This window comes from Xiphias gladius, chromosome 19 (genome assembly GCF_016859285.1).
Source record: "Xiphias gladius isolate SHS-SW01 ecotype Sanya breed wild chromosome 19, ASM1685928v1, whole genome shotgun sequence".
In the NCBI taxonomy this organism is placed as follows: domain Eukaryota; kingdom Metazoa; phylum Chordata; class Actinopteri; order Istiophoriformes; family Xiphiidae; genus Xiphias; species Xiphias gladius.
This window is the reverse complement of record NC_053418.1, coordinates 3,408,541-3,427,284: the sequence shown is the minus strand read 5'-3', so window position 1 is coordinate 3,427,284 and position 18,744 is coordinate 3,408,541. Positions and strand designations below refer to the sequence as shown.

The window sequence follows — 18,744 nt, the reverse complement described above, 5'->3', positions numbered from 1 at the left end:
ATTGGGAAAAGAGTCAAATGATTATTCAGTACTGAAAATCACCATTAGTTGTCCATTTAGGCATGCCGATTCCAGGGCCTTGGTGTTCTGTGTGTGATGGCTCACTGATATGGCTAACTGGCACAGCTAAATGGAATGGAGCCATTATTAGTGTTATGCGTTGTGCCTGTGGTTTTTTTCCTACTTTGACAAGTCATACTGCCAAAATAAGAAATTGTGTTAGTTTTACACACACAGTATAAATAGTTTCTGACTCGTGTAATACGTAGCCATGAAGCACAGTTTATTTATTTGAACATCAGTTTAGTTATGTTACATGTGATATTGTATATGTTTTGTATATATTTGCCATTTTATGTATAAATTTTGATTGTGGAAAATATCCTTTTATTAAAATCGTAATTTTGATTTCATCCATTTCGCCAGGTCCGATTATTTCCTATTCTGTAAGATACATGTCACTCAGTCACGGCAGTTTATTGTTCCAGTTCATCTTAAGAGCAAATGGTGCCTCCATTTCACAGAAGCACTTCTGGTCGACACACTACAGTTACAACATAACTGATACTGTGGGTGTGGTACAGTAAGTTAGCACAAGCTAATATACAATGCAAGAGGATGGTGCGATCAACATATAAGGACTCTTGAAATAGTGACCTGCAAAAAAAAAAGTACATTAAGTGGCATATTTCTTTGCAGAAAAAACTGTAATATTATTTTGTAATTTGGAGGCAGACAATGACTCACTATTTTTACTATAAATTGGGGATAATTGCATCCATAATCCCGTCCTGAAATATTTTGTCGGTCAAACGCAGCCTGTGACCAGAAGGTTGGCGGGGTTAAAACTCCTTTCGGCTTCCTGTGTAAATAGCATTTAGTTGCCCTTGAGAAAGCCGTTTAACCTGTAATTGCATTTGTGGCGTACAAGGATTAATGTCAAGGTGCTAAGAAAAATCCCACAACCTTGCAAGTTTTCTCTCTTATACTTGTTTCTCTTGCAAATTTTGAAAGGTAGACGTGGAAGAATTACAGTAATGACAGTATAATCCTTCTTACAAACACTGACAGGGAATTGGGCTGTGAGTTCTACTGTGGCCATCTACACTTAAAAGCACTGTGGGACTGTGAGGCGATCCGGCTGAAACAATCTATAGTCCGTCTTGGTTGGACATTTGCCTGTGCAGCACCATGGGAGGTGAGAAAGAGCGAGAGATGGAAGGAGAGAGGGAGGCAGAGGATTAGAAAGGCAGAAGTGGGTAAAGGAAAGACGTATTATACTGCAGTGCACCGAGTGGATGGAAAAGAAGCAGAGAGCGTAGGGGAGCAGGGATGTAGTGAAGCCGAAGGGGGTGGGTGGGAGAAAAGAGGGGAATGCATGATGGATCGAAAGAAGGCAGCAAAGAGAGTGAGACGCACTTGAATCTGGACCAGAGAAAGAGTAGAACATCGAGGAGGACAGAGTCAGCACAGTATGAGAAGGAAGGGGGTCGAAAGAGAGATGTGATGGCTGGAGGAAGAGAACTGCAGCTTTAGAATTGAGACAATGGTCTTGTGATGTTTTTTGGCCTTATTCAGACTGACAGCCCAAATCTGTGTTTTGACATATCCAGATTGTATCCGGATTGATTTAAGAAAAGTCTGGACACCAAAAAAACCACATGAAATGTGATTTTTGCAAATCGGGTCTAAACCACATTTGGAGGGGGTTTGAAATGCGATTTCAGTCAGATTTCGACAGATGTGTCTCAGTACAGACACTGACCGCTCAAATCAGATGTGTGTTTTGCGTCACCTGCAACGCAACACACAATGACAATTTCAAATCCAGCGTGACTGAGCGAGCAGAATCCATACTGCTTCTAGCAGAGCGCTATCAGAGAGTTTGCTCTGTTTTCTTTTTTTGGCACTACGGAGGACAACGATGGGAGGACATACGCACCGCGACTTGACAACGCGATTGTTTGGAGGGCGAGATGATGGACCTCCATTTCTCATGCTTCCATATTGGAGAGTCATGTCGCCAGCGTAACTGTGCCTACATTGTTACCACAGCAACCCTTGCAGATAGATTGTTGATGTGTGGACACAAGAATCCGATCTGATCACTTGCAAATAACAGTGAGGACAGTCTGTCCTAAAGATCTGACTGACAAACAAATCCAATCAGTATTTTTTGGGCCTACGTGTGCGTAAAAGACCTGCACCACTTACAAGGGCGTCATCATTATGCAATTTTTAAAGAATACATGCTATCCCATAAAGCTACACTTGGGCTTTCAGTAGCAGATGATTCAAGTAAGTGCAAACATCCACTTTAATGATTTACTTTGAGCACAGACAGGACACAAACTGACACAAAAGTGTGCTCGCTAATTCTTCCGAACTGTTTGAGCTGACAAGACACCAGCCTGATGTCTGTAGACAGCTGCTAGCGAGTGTTAACTGAACGGCAGGGACAGACTGAATAAAGTACAATCCACACACTGGCCTCTCGACTTCCACGGTTTCATATCTGGTAGCCAGAGATGATCTCTTCAAAAAACACAAACCCAGCTCAGATTAGTGGGAAGAGTCCATTTTTCAGTCTGTCCCTCCCACAGATGTGATCTCTCGGTTGTAAGAATCAATATTGGATCGTTATAATAAAAATCGCGATTAATCGGAGCATTTATTTTATCAATTTTTTTTAATGTGGCCCTAGGCCCATAAATATTAAAATTAATGACGGATGAATTCCATTCAGCTGCCTTGGTTTTAGGGCCCAGGTACTTTGGATGCTGGCTCACTGTCACATTGTCATGGCTCACTGGGAAACTTGAATAGAGTGGAGCCGTCGTTAACGTTAGTAGTAACACCTGTGCATTTCCTACTGTGACAAGTCCAAATGTCGACGTCAAAAAAGGTCTATGGATCAAAAAAAAAAGCTGTATTTCAGGACATATTTTGGCAACGAGTTTCAGCAAGAAGTCCATTCCTGAAGCCCGAAATACCAACCTCGATGCCTCATCTAACCTTTCCAAATTGCACTGGATAATGCCAAAATATATCATCATAAATCTTACGACATTGCTGCTTTTCTAAGATCCTGAAAATTTTACATTTTGGAGATTTTACCCTCAACAACGGCAGTATAAATACTTATTGATGCTTCCCAGTGTTGATGCCTATCAACTTTTGCAGTTAATTTGGGGAGGGAAAATTATGTGACATAAAGCAGGTAATGCTTCAAAATTAAAATTCACAAATTTGGGGTCCCTAAAGTGCAGTTTGGTTTGCAGCTGGGTTTACAGAAAACACACTGAAATCATATCTATACCGCGGAGACCATTATCAACAATCGGTTGCCTGTTACTGCAGATTGGAAATGCTATCATGTATGCAGAAGACTCTGCATAATTTCTTGTAAAATTTACAAGCTAAACTGCTGTAAAATCCCTCATTTTCATTTTAAGCAGTCAGCTGCTGCCTGCCACATTCCTCCCGCTGCGGAGGAATGTCAGCGGTGGCAACAAGCCGGTCGGCCGTTACGCAAGAGTCTCTAAGCTCTTCCAAGATCAGGCAGAGAAAAAGGCGAAACTGTCAGTCAGCCCTTGGGGAAGCTGGGATCAAGGCCCTGTGTTCATCTTTAGAACTCCCTGAGAAAGCACAGGTAGTTCAAGGGATTGACTTGTGTGTTTATGCTGCTTGTGCTCATGTGGCATCATGCATGAAGTCTGACTTACTTTGAGGTTAAACTAATTTTAGGTGGACTATGTGCCATTTTAGGTGAAATTTACGTGTGATTACCAAACAATAATGTAGAGAAAATGTATCTATTGGATTCATTTGTTACTCTCAAAACAAATACCTCTTTCCCTGGATGTTGTGTGGGATTTGTCTTGGTTTCACTGAACAGATGAACATTTTGGAAGTTATTCTCTTTCTGAGGTCTAACTTAACAAGAATCTGGGATTCTCTTCCGCTCATTTTAATCTGCAGGAAAATTCAGAACACTTCCCACCTATGCAAACCTGGTTTCTCACTATGTGAAGTACAGCGTAGAGGTCGGCATAGGCTAGTAATCAATAGTTCAGTTTCACTAATGACTCAACATTATTGTGGTAGTTTATTGATGTTAAAATACTTGATATAGCACATTTAAAGAATCAGCTTCGGGGATGATGCATTATTGGCCTTGGACCCTTGGCCTGTGGTGGAGGCAAAGAGCGTTTCCCTACAAGGATCAATAAGGCTTCACATTTTGCTGTATCAACGAGTGTGTGTACATCAGTTCACACCAGCATATTCAGTGCCACCTGGGTTGTTCCTCAACTTCAGGGCGTCCAGTAGAGGATAATACATAATCACAGTGGAAAATACCATAGATACACCCTGTTTTACCTTGAACACGCCCGCTTTGCAAATTCAAGAAATATATATGAACCATGGAAAAAGGAAAATAAGTGTAATAAAGTTTAATTTACTAACTTAAAAAGTGGATTTGATGTTAAGTCACTTAAAAAGCACAGTGGAGCACTAGATGAAAGTGCGGCGGCTTTTTCAGTGACTTATGGTGGTTTTCATTGTTTAGAGCAGACAGGAAGTGGAAGCCACTGAACTTTTCAGGGACGCAGACTGGAAGACATTTGTTCTGAATATACCCATGAGGTCAGTCTGTATGTGGTATAACTTCAGATTTATGGTTTCCACATGAATCCACGTGGACCAAGTGGGCATGTGCCTGCTACAGCAAACACATTTTTGATGCTAATAATCGCTTTTTTTAAATTTATTTTTTTAGTCATACTAGCGGCATAGCTTTGGATATGGTAACATCAGTCTGTCTGTAGTTCGGCCCAGACAACAACTATTGGATGTTTTGCCATGAAATTTGGTCCAGACATTCACGGTCCCCAGAACATTTATCACCGTTATTCTGGTGAATTTTCATCTAGTGGCACCAAGAGGTCAGAAGTTCCTGTCGAATGCCTCACTCCATGATCGGATAACTAAGAATCTAATGAGCAAATTCCTGTTAGCCTCGGCTGTTCTTTGAGATTAATGCTAACCCAACAACATGCATGCCACCATTAGTTAAGTAGGAAGCTGATGTAAGGATTCAGCTTAAAGTACGGCTGAAAGACACAGAGCACAGCTCAGACTCATGAAAGATAAACCAAGTTTGATAATGTAAAGCTGAGTCTGACAAATTGCATCTGAGATGTCCTAAATTGTCATTAATGCATAGGATAAATTCCTTAAGTTAACTTGAAAACACGGCATGGCTTTTAACCTGCAGTTAAAAAGACACAATGTCTTTTTTTTTGACAGTCGACCCGGAGTACTTGGCTGGTGTTGGTGGGAAATTTCAGGGCTGAATACAGGGCTCAGTGTACCATGAGATGGGGTCATTTCCTGGTTGTTTCCTACTTTTCTCCCTCACTTATCTGTCTAGATTTTTCGACATATTGTATCTTCCTGGTTAGACAGAGAACAACTGCTTAACAAGTTGTAGGCAGTGTTGTGAGACAGCTCTAAAATCTAAAGACACCTTCACGGTGGTTCAGTTTCTGCGTTCCTTCTTTTTACTTCTTCCACTCTTTTTGTGTGGCTTTAGATGACGCCGCCGTGAGATGGTGAATGTGTGCAACAAACAAAAGCTCTTTCATTCGGTTAGCCTCTCTCTCACACACACACACACACACACACACACACACACACACACACACACACACACACACACACACTCTCTCTCTCACATGGAGCACTGAGCCTGTAACTCCAGAACCAGACAGATATAGGCAGTGCCAATCGTGCAGGAGACGAGAGAGAAACAGAGACAGTCAGAACAGAGGATAGACGAAAAAAATTTGTTTGCAGCGACAGTGGTGTTTGTGTTCAGCGGCTTATATCCTCGGCATTGAAAGCAGGATGGGATACAAAAAACCCACAAGCGGCACAAATGTCTGTGATCTTTGGCTGGTATTGTTGAACCTACATAAGTTTTCTTCTCTTTCAAACAAGAAAACATCCGCACTCGATCAAATTTCAGTTTAGTTTTAACCTAAATGCCAAGACACATTTTTGACCCTACCCCTAACCCTATGTACCAAACATACAGAAAAAGTTGAAGTCAGTATTGTTAGAAAGAGTCACGTCGGCAATATATTATGAAGATGGCAGACAGTGAATTTTGGCTTTTAATTATTTTCTGCCTCCACAACAGAATATAGGTTTTTGAGTTGTTTTATTTTGGCTGTTAATAAACAGAAAAGGGATATAAGGGTAGTTTTTGTTATTCATTTTATTTATTTTAATTTTATTTACTTCAGGGTTGTCGTCATGATGTGGATATTTAAAACTGTTTAAAAAAAATCCAACGGCTGGTGGAGTATATCAGGTCATTTCTGACCTATCGCCTCATGCCTCCAATTCCCCTGAGTTACAGTAACGCAAACAGCTAAGACACATTTAACAATTAGAATCAGTGAGAAATGGAAACTAGATCTAACAGACACGTCAAATAGAGAGGGTAATACTGTACCATTAGCAATGTGAATGTACTGATTAATGGAGAATAATGGGGACTTTTCTTACCCTAGAAGAGAAAATGATTTAGAATGTGAGTTATAGTGGTAGAAAATCTCAGCTGCTTGTTTAGTCTTCTTCCTCCTTGTTTGTCCAAAAATAAATTATGGTCATTATCTGCCGCTAGGCAATATAAATTTTACTTACTGCCCTTTTTATGGTGTTTGGCTATGTTGGCTTTTACAGTGATTAAAAAAAAAAAAAGTTGTAAAAAAGTTGTCCCCTGCCAGTGTTGTACAAATGGTCACAAGACTGCAGTCAATAAACACTCACTGAATTCAATAATCCACACTCAGTCCCACTGTGAGTGTGGATTAGATCCATCATCGTAATTGCCGTCTCCTCAGGCTGTGTCGTTTGTCTCCGCCTGCCGAGGGTGCGCCTTCACTCGGATGCCCCCCCCACCCCAAGACTTATTCCTGGAAGTGCAGCCCTGATGACATAAGAGGGAGGACATCCTATTTGTTAGGGCTTTGTTTTCCTTTTTCCTCAATATTTCATAAATTGGTCAGTTTCCCAACCTGCTTTCTAAACCCACAGCATATAGTACAGTAATGTGGGTTTTCCAAGTCCCATTACGGATTTGTTTGTGGAGAAAAGTCACCGCTAATTGGCTCTTACAAGAACCTACAATGAATCCCCAGCTGTTAGAGTATTGGCACGGATAGAAAACCCTGGTGGCATTTCTCTCTTTTTTTTTTTTTTTTTTTTTTTTCTTTTTCTCTTCCTCTCTGTGGCTCTGTCCTGTCCATGATCAACAGCATGGAGGGGAATAGGCCAATGACGGGTTGTCTTTTACTAACCAACAAGAATTAGTAAAATGAGTAGCATGTGGTTTGGTTTGGATGTTATAACTTTCCCTCTTGAATTACCTGTAATTTGTCCCATTTTGTTCTAGTAAATACCAGGGATGCTCTTAAAGCAGCAACAGTTGTTTTGTTTTTTCCTGTTTGTCCACTTTAGGGACAGTGCAACAAGCTGTGAACACAACACTGACAGAGTTGTGTGCCAGTTGGTGAGAGTGGGAAGAGTTGACAAAAACGGTAAATTTGCAGGTGCTAAACACCGAAACAATGAGCTGAAAGATGCTAAAATGCTCTGCAGCGCTGAGGGGAGCTGCAAAAGTCGGTAGATAATCATCTGTTTGTTTGTCACTGCAATGATCTCCTTTCACGTAACATTTAGTCTTTTGATCCATTATTAATTTAAAAGATTTCCCACTGCAGCATTGGTTAATACATAATCAGCTGAAGCTAATGCCCAAGTAAAATTCTTGATCTCCAGCTTTTTTGACAACACACTGATGATGCTATGCTACAAAAAGAAATTAACTTTCCAGAATTTGAATATCGTTCCGTTATGTGCTAACTTTACATGCTTATTCGACAAGATTTGAGAGGAGCATGTTGAGGTTAATTGCGAAATTCACACACCATCGAATTTTAATGAACATTTAATCGCATCCAGAAATAGTACTAAAAGCTAATGAGTATGAGAAATTGGCGACTGTGAAAGCAGGGGAGGGAATTTGTGGTAATTGGTCTAACTGATTTTATAAGGGTTTATAGTAGAAGAGCCAGACAGACTAAGAAATCATAAGAAAAAAATGTTTTATAAGTGTTCAGGTTCACATGGCGACAGGTATTGAGTTGGTGGTAAAGAAAGAAAGAGATAAAAGTAAAAGCCCACTGTATAGGTAAAGATTGACATAAATGCACAGTCTGTAGCCATTTTTGTGTGTGCCTCTTCTTTCCTCTTACTGCTGCCGCCACGCTGGTTTCCACGGTTACCTCGCTTTGTTTTTGATGCTTTCCTCACTTTTCCTCTGCGGATTATTTTTGTGTCCGTTTTTCTCACCATGTGTCTAACACAGGACGGCGCCTCCTGATTGGCCGGCCCTGTAGCCAGGCTTTTTCTAATGTTGGGTGGGAAATGAAATTTGATTGGCCAGGCTGTGCCTCTTTGTTCTTGTTAACCCGTCATCTGATCTGATCTGCTGTAATCTGGTGATAACACAGGACACAGTGGTGTTTTTGTTGGCTTTAAGGGTCCAGAAGGACGTGTTTTCAAAGAGTTCCTCTGTGTGTTAGAAGCTTGACCTGTACTGTGTTCTGTTGATTGGTGTGCCATAGCTGCAGAAGAAAGGTACAGTAAATGTAGAGGAATTTGTTGTTATATTGACAAATGCAAACTGTATTTTTGTCTGCTGTTTTATGTTCGGATATTTTTTGATAAATCTGTGTATTTGCATGTTTCATGTTGGGGAAAAAAGCTCCGATATTGAGCTGTGTCCTGTGGTGGTTGAAGCAGGGAGCACGGTGGCAGAGTCTATTCAATGGTCCCATTCACAAGTTTCTCTGCCTCTGTTTCTGCTCCGGCGTGTGCTGGAATACTTGAATAGTCTGGCAGCCTCTATACATTTGTCCAGTGTGTCACTCTCGTAAGGGACGGCACTGAGTTGAGCAGTTAAACGGTGCTCTGCAGCAGCTGTGATGGATGCATTATAAATATCACACATAAAACCTAGCATCATGTAACAGGACACTGTTTTCTGTAGACAGTGACGCATTTCTGAGGTTATTTTTTTGCTCACATTTTGCCGTTACTTGACTGTTAGGACTGCCTTACCGGGCATAATAAATCATGGAGCTGGAAATGAATCATAGAAAACTATAAAATACGATCATTTTGCCAGCAAAAGGGTAATCGTTGTTCATGTAAAGTAAAATCAATTGAATTACCTACTAGGACTGCAACTAACAATTATTTTCATTATTCACTAATCTAGCAGTTGTTTCCTAAATCAACTGATTTAATAATTTGGTTTATCAAAAGTCTGAAAATAGTATCTCAAATAGTTTTTAACATAACAACAGTTTATAAATCCAAGATATTTAGTGAGAAGCTGCAACCAATAAATCTTTAGCTTCTTTGCTAGAAAAAATTACTTAGATCAGTTTTCAGAATAGTTACCGATTAATTTTCTGTCAGTTGACTGACTAATTATTTATCAGTTGTTTCAGCTTTATTTCCTTCATCACCATAGTGATCTATCAGAAGTTTCAACTCCAATCTGGTTTTTCTGAAAGTCAGGTTCTTTTTTTCTGAGCTAAAATTCTAAAACAAATGTCCAAACAAAAACCATTTTAGTTGGCCAAGTTAGGTTTTAAGACATTTGCACCTTTTCAGAGATTTGTTGGTACCAGTGAGAGCTGGTAGAAGACACATAGCCATTTTGGAACATATAAAGAGTTTAAGCTGAGTCATTAATTAAAATATTTCTTAACCCACAATCGCAGATCGCACCACGTTGCTGAGAAAAGCCAAGGTGTCTTTTGCAGTGTCCGGCTTCCAGTTTGAAGTGAATGTTTGATAGGGCTGTCGGAGCCTTTGTAGAAGTCACAGTTGGTACTGAGTGAACGAAACTTGACCTGGAGGATCTTACCAAGAAATTACGTCAGCAGCCAGTTTAAAGGAAAAAAAAAATGGTACCAATTTGTTTGTTCTCCACAACATTCCACAAGATGGTACAGGCCTATTGACACACTCTCAGAACTTGTACAATTTGTACAGGTACTTTTAGGTACTGTACTAACTTGGCTTGTATAGCAGGAGGTGGAGAATAGAGCCAATAACTGGACTTCAGGATTAAAATGGTGGTCATGCTATAAGGTAATGTGTTAAAAGTTACATTTCCTAGTGGATGTACTTGGCGGTGCATGCTGCTGACCTTGAAAGCCTTCGGAGAGTGAGACTTTCCTGTTCACAAAACGATCATGACCTCATAGCTATTTAGTCTGCAGCTTACAAAGCTCACTACCGGAAAATAGAGAGCAAACAGTTTCATCCTCTGCGGGGGAAAAAAAAATACACCTCCACTGACCTCAAAATCCTTTTGATTCAAAGAAATAGCCTCCACATTTCATGCAGCCATTTCGCATACAGCCGTGTCGAAAGCCATTGGAGTTAAAATCACTTTCTCTCTAGAAGAATATCTACAAGAGCAATAAAATAAAATAAAAAAAAGACATAAAGCCAAAGGAGGTGAGACAAAATAAACCTCAGACTGTGTTCCTGTCTGAACACACATTACACAATCCAGCCTGCCTGACCCCTGCAGCTAATCTCTTAAACCCATTTGAGTTTCCCCTGCCTGGTGTAAGCATTGCCTGCACTCTTCATCAGAACCACTCAGCTAATCTTATTAATGTAACTTTCCACTGACAAAAATCATTAGACTTTAAATACACTGAAAGTTATCTTGGTAGTATTTTTTTTTTTTTTTTTTTTACCTGGGTATTTATATTCATAGGCAGTTTATGTTTTATGTTAAATAAGAAATGAGCAGGTCTGTTGCTATTTTGCAAAATACTGCCTCTTTGAGGTCTTTGTATTGTCCACTTGTGTCAATTTTGCAGCTGTACTTGTCCTTGATATATGACATCGTTATGTGTTGTTCAACAGTACACATTTAAACGATAAACATGTCTGGGGAAAAAAAAAACTGCTGACTTCGGCTGGTAATTGCGGTCGGCTGTCCTCCTTATGCGCCCTCTTTGGTGTTATGCAACGAGAGAACCTCTGACTTCCTTCATGACATCAGGTTGCTAAAGCAGAAGTGGTGGAACATCAGGCTTTTTGTGGCCATTACCACATTTCCAATGCATAGTAAGCTTGTCTAATACTATATAATAATGATAAATCTGACAGAGGTCCTCCTAGCTTTGAAGTTGACCTTGAGTTAAGATTCTTTTCTTGTCAAATTACTGTTTATAAGGTAAAAAATTAACTTTCATTATCAATGATGAACTGAATTTATACTTTAAAAACAAAGTTACAAGCTGCTTTTCATGGATACAGGGAAATTAAAACATTCTAAGATCACAACAGTGACAGTTAAGACATATTAGAAGATTGGTTGAAGTGCTGTATTAATTCAGGGCTGCTACTAATGATTACTTTCATTATTGATTAATGTGTCGATTATTTTTTCATTTAATCGTTTAGTCTATAACATCTGAAAAATATTCACAAATTTCCTTCTCAGAATCCAAAAACCCTGATACATTTAATTTACAACCGTATACAGCAGAGAAAAGCGGCAAGTCCTCGCATTTGAGAAACTGGAACCAGCTAATGTTTAGCATTAGCTGGTTTAGCATTTATGCTTGTAAAATGACTGAAACCGTTATTGATGAATTGATTAATATTTTAAGTTCAGCTTGAATTATTGTGGTAGTCTGCAGAACATAGTCGGCGAGACAAGTCACTCTAGTCCTTTTCCCAAATGCCTTGCTGTCATTTCGTGGCCCAGTCCAGCCGTGATACTGCGTTTGAGCGGCAGTAGATGAGGGTTTAGAAAAGTGGGGTTGCGTCTGGTTGTGTACTCTCTCAGAGTTCAGACTGGAGAGGGAAAAACCTGCATAGTGATGGATTACAAAAGCCTTCACCAGCCATCTCTGGGTGTCCTTAAGGGAGGCAGGTGACTCCTTTCGTTATTATAACCTTTCACGTTGTGATAAATAATGACTTCAGTAATTGATAGGCTTCGTTTGAAAATGTAATGAGTCAGTCCCAGATGTAAAAGTCAATATCTGTCGAGGTTTATCCTCCTTTATGCCTGCCAGGCATCATAGGTAGCCATCACTACATACTATACAGAGGTTGGGCTCCACATGGATGGAGGTGAAACCTCCCTGACAGTAAATTCCATTCCGGTCTGTCTCTGTTTTTAAAAGGTCATTTGTCAAGAGCGGCATCTCAGTTATTACCCTGGCACCGAGTAAACCTCTCTTACCATGATAACATTTAGCCCCAGACCTGCAATCTGCAGCCTCAGCTCGCCTTCCTCTTCTCCTCTCTTTATCCAGCAGTAGAAATGATGAAGCAGTGCTCATTATGCACCTACTTGTGATTGTGCTTATAAAGGTCTCATTTGCATCTGTACCGTATTTGCACATTACTATCTATGTGAATCTATATTTGTACATCTCTATAATGCACTCGGCTGTTACATTTTGGCAGGCTCTCATTTCCTGCTCGTTTTTTTAAATCCCTAAATCAGATTCTGTTTTTGATTTATAAATCCTCTCCCACCTTTCCTTCTCTCTAGTCACAGCCACACTTGTCTGACATGCATAGAGATTTAAGAATCAAAATTTCATTTCAAATTTGCTTTTAATCGACCAACCATATCTAGGATTATGATTTGCTAAGCGGGTATAATAGAGGGATTACTCTAAGTCTTAGTTAGCATTTGTCTAGTCCAGGTCATGAGCCGGTGAACCGGTGATTTAAAGCAACCTGTCATTCCTAAATCCTGTTCATATCGTATAATACTTTCCTAGAGAAAATTGAAGACGTTACAAAGGATGGATTAAGTTAAACAAGCCAAATTTGATTAACCTGGGTCTGGCAGGGGGGCCGGTAGACACTGAAGCTGCTCAGTGTCCTTGGCATTAGAACTACCTGTCCATCTAAAAACAGTTGTACTGACAAAGGATATAAGGGTGGTTCATACAGTAAAGGTATATAAGTACAATCACCATAAACAAATGGTGAAGAAGATTGTCAGCATTTCCCTGCTGTTAAACTGCACTTAAAATAGTGTGTAACTCTGTGTGACATCTAACATTTGCTGCAAAACAAATCTGATAAATTCACTGTAATTTTGGATTAAGTGAGTGGCTGAAGGAAAAATGACTTTCAGCATGTTTATCTTCTCAAGCTGGCCGCATGAGAAAACTCTTGACAGAAGAAATTACACCACGGAACAATGCACAAAGTGTCATGGAGGATGTAGTCCTAACTGTGAGAGACACAAGTCCAATTAGTTCACTGCAATTGCACCGAGGTACTACACCTAATTTGAGAGTGATACTGTGTATTGACGTCTAAAACCGCTACACCTAACACCTTCGGCCTAGCTGAATAAGGTTTCATCCCTACAGACGTTGTTTCCCCGTAACTGAAAGATGACAGACTCCATGCACTAGCAGCCGCTGTGTGATTATCTGCAGCCAAGTGTACTGTCAGAGTGTCCAGGAACCAGATAACAGGTGCAAAAACTGTTTTCATATTTAAACTCAGCTATCAAAAATAAACTGATCCTCAGCCAAATACTTTATAAGCCAGACAAAGTGAAGCTTAAAGGCAAGAGATGTGAACTGTAGGATTTCATGGATGTATTTTCGTTTTTAGGTGTGTGACAGATGATGGTGAGGGAAATGGTTGTTGTGCCCAGCGTGTATCGGTACGTGTGTGTCGTTCTGGGCGTAACACGCGAATGGGGATGAGATCATACCCCTGTTTAAAAGTCAGCTGCTTGGTGTGTGTGTGTATCTCACTGTTTCCACCTCACACGGTGCTGAGTCACTCTGCTCAGTGTAAAGATGAGACTTCTGTGCTGTTACTGTAGCTGTTTTTAGATAATCTTACTGTATGGTGGTTTTGGTGCACAAGTAAGACTGACTCTAGAGAGGAAAAGAAAAACACCTTGAAAACCACACGGCTTTATAATAAACACTAATCAACACCTGTTCGAATCCTCTTGTTAGAGGGACCGCTCATGGAAAAGTTTCGTCCTGGGTGGATACTACTGTGTGAAAACAGTTGTGGGATGTCTTGTAGTTCCCAAAGCTCCTTCTGCTGCTAAATCACCGCAGCACCCCTTTAAATGACATGGTGTTACACATTTTCTACTCAGATTTTGAACTCATTTTCCAATGATTTCTCTGTCCATGTAAAGCCCCTTAACACATCATATGGTGAACTTGACTCATCTCGAACATCTCAAGTGTTATTATAATTACATTAATGTGTTGAAAAAGAGGCACATATACCATTAGACAACAGTGATGATGTAGCCTTGAGCGTGTGTGTGTGTGTGTGTGTGTGTGTGTGTGTGTGTGTGTGTGTGTGTACACTCTGATGGCTGTATTTACCTGCACCTATAACGTACTTCCCCTCTCTGTCTGTGTTTTCCAGATGTACCATTCTGACCACGGTGTCGACTTCCCTGACCTCCCCTTCCACATCCCTGGTAGCCCTGCAGAGCTGGGCCCAGCAAACAGAGTGTGAACACAACCATCAACACATCACACTTCTACCTTCGCCCCCACAGAGCCCCCCTCAGCTGCTTTAGCTCCAGTCAAACCCTCGCTCCTCTCGAGCCATGGATAGCCCTCCGAAACTGTCTGGCGAGACCCTGATTGTGCATCACATTCCCCTGGTGCACTGTCAGGTGTCAGGGGGGCGGCAGGGTGGCTGTGGGGGCTCGCTGAAGAGGAGCAACCCGTTCAGTCCGCCGGAGAACCTGGGCTTGAGTCGCACCACTTCCCTTCCTGAGAGAGACATCCTCCAGAGAGAGGCTCTGCTCTACAGCAGCCTGATCCAGACCTCCAGCGGCTCTTGGTCCTCCCACAACGGAGGAAGAGAGAGGAACGGTGGCGGGGGAGGAGGCAGCACAGCGAGTGATGATTCATCATTTACCTCGAGCAATTCAGAGGACCAGCTGATTACAGCTCACACATTGCCCAGAGCTAAACCAAGGAGCAGGAATCCGTTGCGTCATAATCCGTTCCTGCTGAATACCGAAGATGGTGAAGAAGAAGAAGAGGAGGAAGATGATGGTGACAACCTCAGCGGTTACCTCGAGGACTCCTCTTTTCACCTCCACAGTGACACTAACTGTGCCCTTGATGACGGGATGGCTCCTTTTCGCTTACATGACCTTGGCTTTGCCTCTGAGCCCTTTCGTTTGCACAGCTCAGTGGGAAGAAGCGGCCGTGAGTCCCTGAGGGGTGTAGCTTCAGGTCTCTCCAACCGCCAGGCAGGCCTGGGCATATTAGGTCTGGACAGCCAGCGCCGCCATGGAAGCAGTGGTTCCAACATATCCATGGACTGTGGAGAGCAAGATTGGGGAGACGATGATGAAGAAGATGAAGATCATCCTATGCGGTGCGGGCGAAGCAGTAAGACGGGCTCGTACTTATCAGATTCCTCGACCCAGCACTGCTCCTGCTGTGCACTATCCCAGAACTACCCCCAGCACTTTCCTGAAGCCTTCCCTGAGCCTTTTTCAGAGTGCCAGCAAGGCTATGGCAGCGATTCCTCCTGCAACAGCTCGGATGGCGTGCTCGTCAACTTCAGCGCCATTTACAACAAGATGAACAACGCTGTACCGGAGAAGCCCCCAGTCCCTGGGCACACCAACCTCAACAGCTCCATTGACCACTCCGGCACCTCATCTGTTTCTGATCCATCAGGAAACCAGCGAGACTCAACTGGAGGGGCTTTCTATTTAGACCTTCACACCTCCCCAACTGAACCTCCCCTGACACAGCAACAACCCTCCTCTCTTGGCAACATCTTCCCTCTCATCCGTGAACAACACCTGTCCACCTCCTCCACCTGCCCTTGCTCTGTGGAGCACCAGGGGGCTCTTGACCTCGACGCCAACTGCAATTCCTACCACCCAACACATTCTGGGTCATCCGGAGACCTTGCATCCTGTCTGCAGAGCCAGGCCCGGTTGGTTGTCGCCACCCAGAACTACTACAAGCTGGTCACGTGTGACCTTTCGTCCCAGTCATCCCCGAGTCCCGCAGGCTCCTCGGTCAACAGCTGCTCCGATGAGCACAGCAAAGGCAGCCCCACCCCGACTCAGCCCAGCGAGTACTTCCTGTTCAGACAGCAGGCTGAAGAGGAAGGCGTGGAGGAAGAGGACGAAGACGGAGAGTCATCTAGGGTAGGTGGAAAATCCCACCTCACTAGTTTTAACAGCTTGTAGTCCATCTAACAGAATCCTTCATGGGTTCCACGGTGCGATTTTCATGAAATGTTTACCGATGTGTGCACAGGCCCACACTTAGTTAATTTACCAGACAAACTTACTCAAAAATAACAAGCTAAATATAAATCTAGTGTTTAAGTCATCGGATATTTCCTGATTTGAATCAAAATCATGTATTTTGTGCAACATTCTTGTTTGGCTGCCTGTGCTTAGACAGTGGATAATTACATTTGAGGACTTACAACGCTTCTTTTCTTAAGGAAAAATAGGGGTTTGTTTGTTTTTATGTTTGTTTTTATGTTTCTCAGAGTGTAAGGGCTTGGTATTGGAAACTAAAACTCAGGAGCTTATTGGCATTAGTAGCATTTTAATTAGAATTTGGAATTTTGAAAAAATTGAAAGTAAAAATGTTAAAATTGTTTTGTCATACGATGATGATACAATTCCACTTAAAGTTGATACACAACAATATTGCGTTATCACTCCCGCCCAGCTGCGCATAGCCGTGCTTCAGTAGTTTCCGTAATGTCGGAAGAATTGCCGGATGACATGGTTGTAGAGAATAAGAACGTTCTTGAAGTATTTTTAAAGTTTGAAATAATTCTTACTATCTCCCTGCTCGGCTGTGACTGTGTTTTTAGTGACACTTGTAATGTTAATGATCAGGGATTCACAGAGGTGAAACGTCTGCTTCTGTTGGTGCAGTCGTTCTGTGAGTAAAATACTGGCAGCTAATTGTTTAATTGTAATTGCTAATTGCTCAGTAACTGCAGCATTTGTCAGAAGGTAGAACCGAAGATTACTCATTTAAAGAGTTCAGATGATTATTTAATGCAGGCAAGTCACAAAAAATTAAAATCATATTCTCTCAAGCTTTGATTTTTACTCCAGTTTTTCTGTATCTCGAAATTACAGCTGGCCACGGGTGGTATGCGTAATTACTCAAGTTTAGACATTAATTTACACCAATGAGTAATTATTACTAAGTTATGTGAAAAGAAATACAGTCTGAGAAAGTAAGGCAAAGAAAACGGAAGAAATCAAAATGGCAAGCAGAGATAGAAGGGAATCATGCAAAAACAACACAAGGCATAAGTAGTAAGTAAATGGTATGGAATTCATTCAAATGGCCCTATGACAGTGACAAAAGCCCTTAACTTAAAATAGCCATGTCTGGCACTGTCTCGTTTTAGATCGCAGCCACTGTCTGGGGTCATCTGACATCATTATGTCTGAGGATTATTTTAGCAGTAATGTAGCGCTGAAGGGTATTAACATGAGTCCGTAACAGTGCCACTGTGTCAAAAAAAACCGAAACTGGATTGAAGGTAGTTTGCTTTGCCGTGGATTTGTTGTTTTTAAAGATTTTCAAGAACCCTTTAGGCAACTTGGCCTCTACTCCATGGTAGGGTGTTTTATCTGATAAACTGTTGAGAAAGATGTGCTCGTTTTGTTCTTTCTTTTCTTTATTTCCTTGTTTCTGATTTTTTAGGGAGACGATAAGGATGATAATGACAATAATGAAGAGGAGGAGGAGGAGGAGGAGAAGAAGAAGAAAAAGAATCAGCAGGTGGCTAATGGGGCTGACGCTGCTTCTGCTGTGATTGAGGGCCAGGTGTACGTCAACATCTCCCCTCCTGTGGTCGGCCGGGTTGTTAACGGAGGTGGAACCTCTTCAGGAAGTCGTCCCCGTTCTCGCAGCTACGACCGCAACCTGGACAAGTCTCCGTCTCCTCGGCTCGGGTCCCTGGAGCGTATGTTGAGCTGCCCTGTCCGCCTCAGTGAGGGCGGCGCCCCAGCCCTGCCGACTCCTCCCCGGGTCACCTCCTTCGCGGAGATTGCCAGAAGCAAAAGAAGAAACGGAGGCACAGGGGGGTCGCCATCGCTGAAGGCAGCTGCAGACCCTTTCTCCTCCACCCACTCCCACTCCTCCGTGGATTTCTCTCCGATCCTGGAGCAGCGTGTGGAGGCTGGCAGTCAAAGCCTGTCACCTGTACCCTTTACCAGATGTTACAGCCAAGGCAGCATTGAACGACACCTGGAAGGGGCGAGGGAGACCCGGACCAAGGCCGAGGGTATGTCACCTACTTCTATACAACCACGGTTTAAAGCTCCATTAATCACTCTTTGGCCACAAGGGGCCACATCCACCAGACGTGCAGCAGGATTAGCGTTAATCTGGAGCTGGGTTTCCCTACCAGCTAATGAATTTAAGTCACCCATGTTCATTCTCCTTTCACCTCTGTTTTTATTTCAACCAACTTCTGAGTAAAATATCTGCCTCTTGAGCTATTTGCCATAAAAATAAAACAGTGAGCTAAAAGATGCTAAAAAGCTCCACAGAGCTGCACAGCCGGGGGATAATTTCCCATGGCTTCCAT

The 18,744-nt window shown here is 42.0% G+C and overlaps 1 protein-coding gene across 7 annotated transcripts in view; it reads left to right on the top strand.

Moving 5' to 3' along the window:
* Window positions 1-18,744, top strand: part of rusc2 (RUN and SH3 domain containing 2) — a 44,732-nt gene that overhangs the window by 7,245 nt on the left and 18,743 nt on the right. For 6 of the 7 annotated variants that reach the window (XM_040154709.1, XM_040154708.1, XM_040154704.1 and 3 more), the window contains exons 2-3: window positions 14,557-16,318; window positions 17,856-18,438. In XM_040154709.1, coding sequence (XP_040010643.1) covers window positions 14,744-16,318; window positions 17,856-18,438 — 2,158 coding nt within the window. In that variant the 5' untranslated portion in view covers window positions 14,557-14,743. Of the gene's footprint in view, window positions 1-8,649; window positions 8,716-14,556; window positions 16,319-17,855; window positions 18,439-18,744 lie in introns of those variants that run through there. The other variant, XM_040154706.1, reaches the window with a different exon arrangement.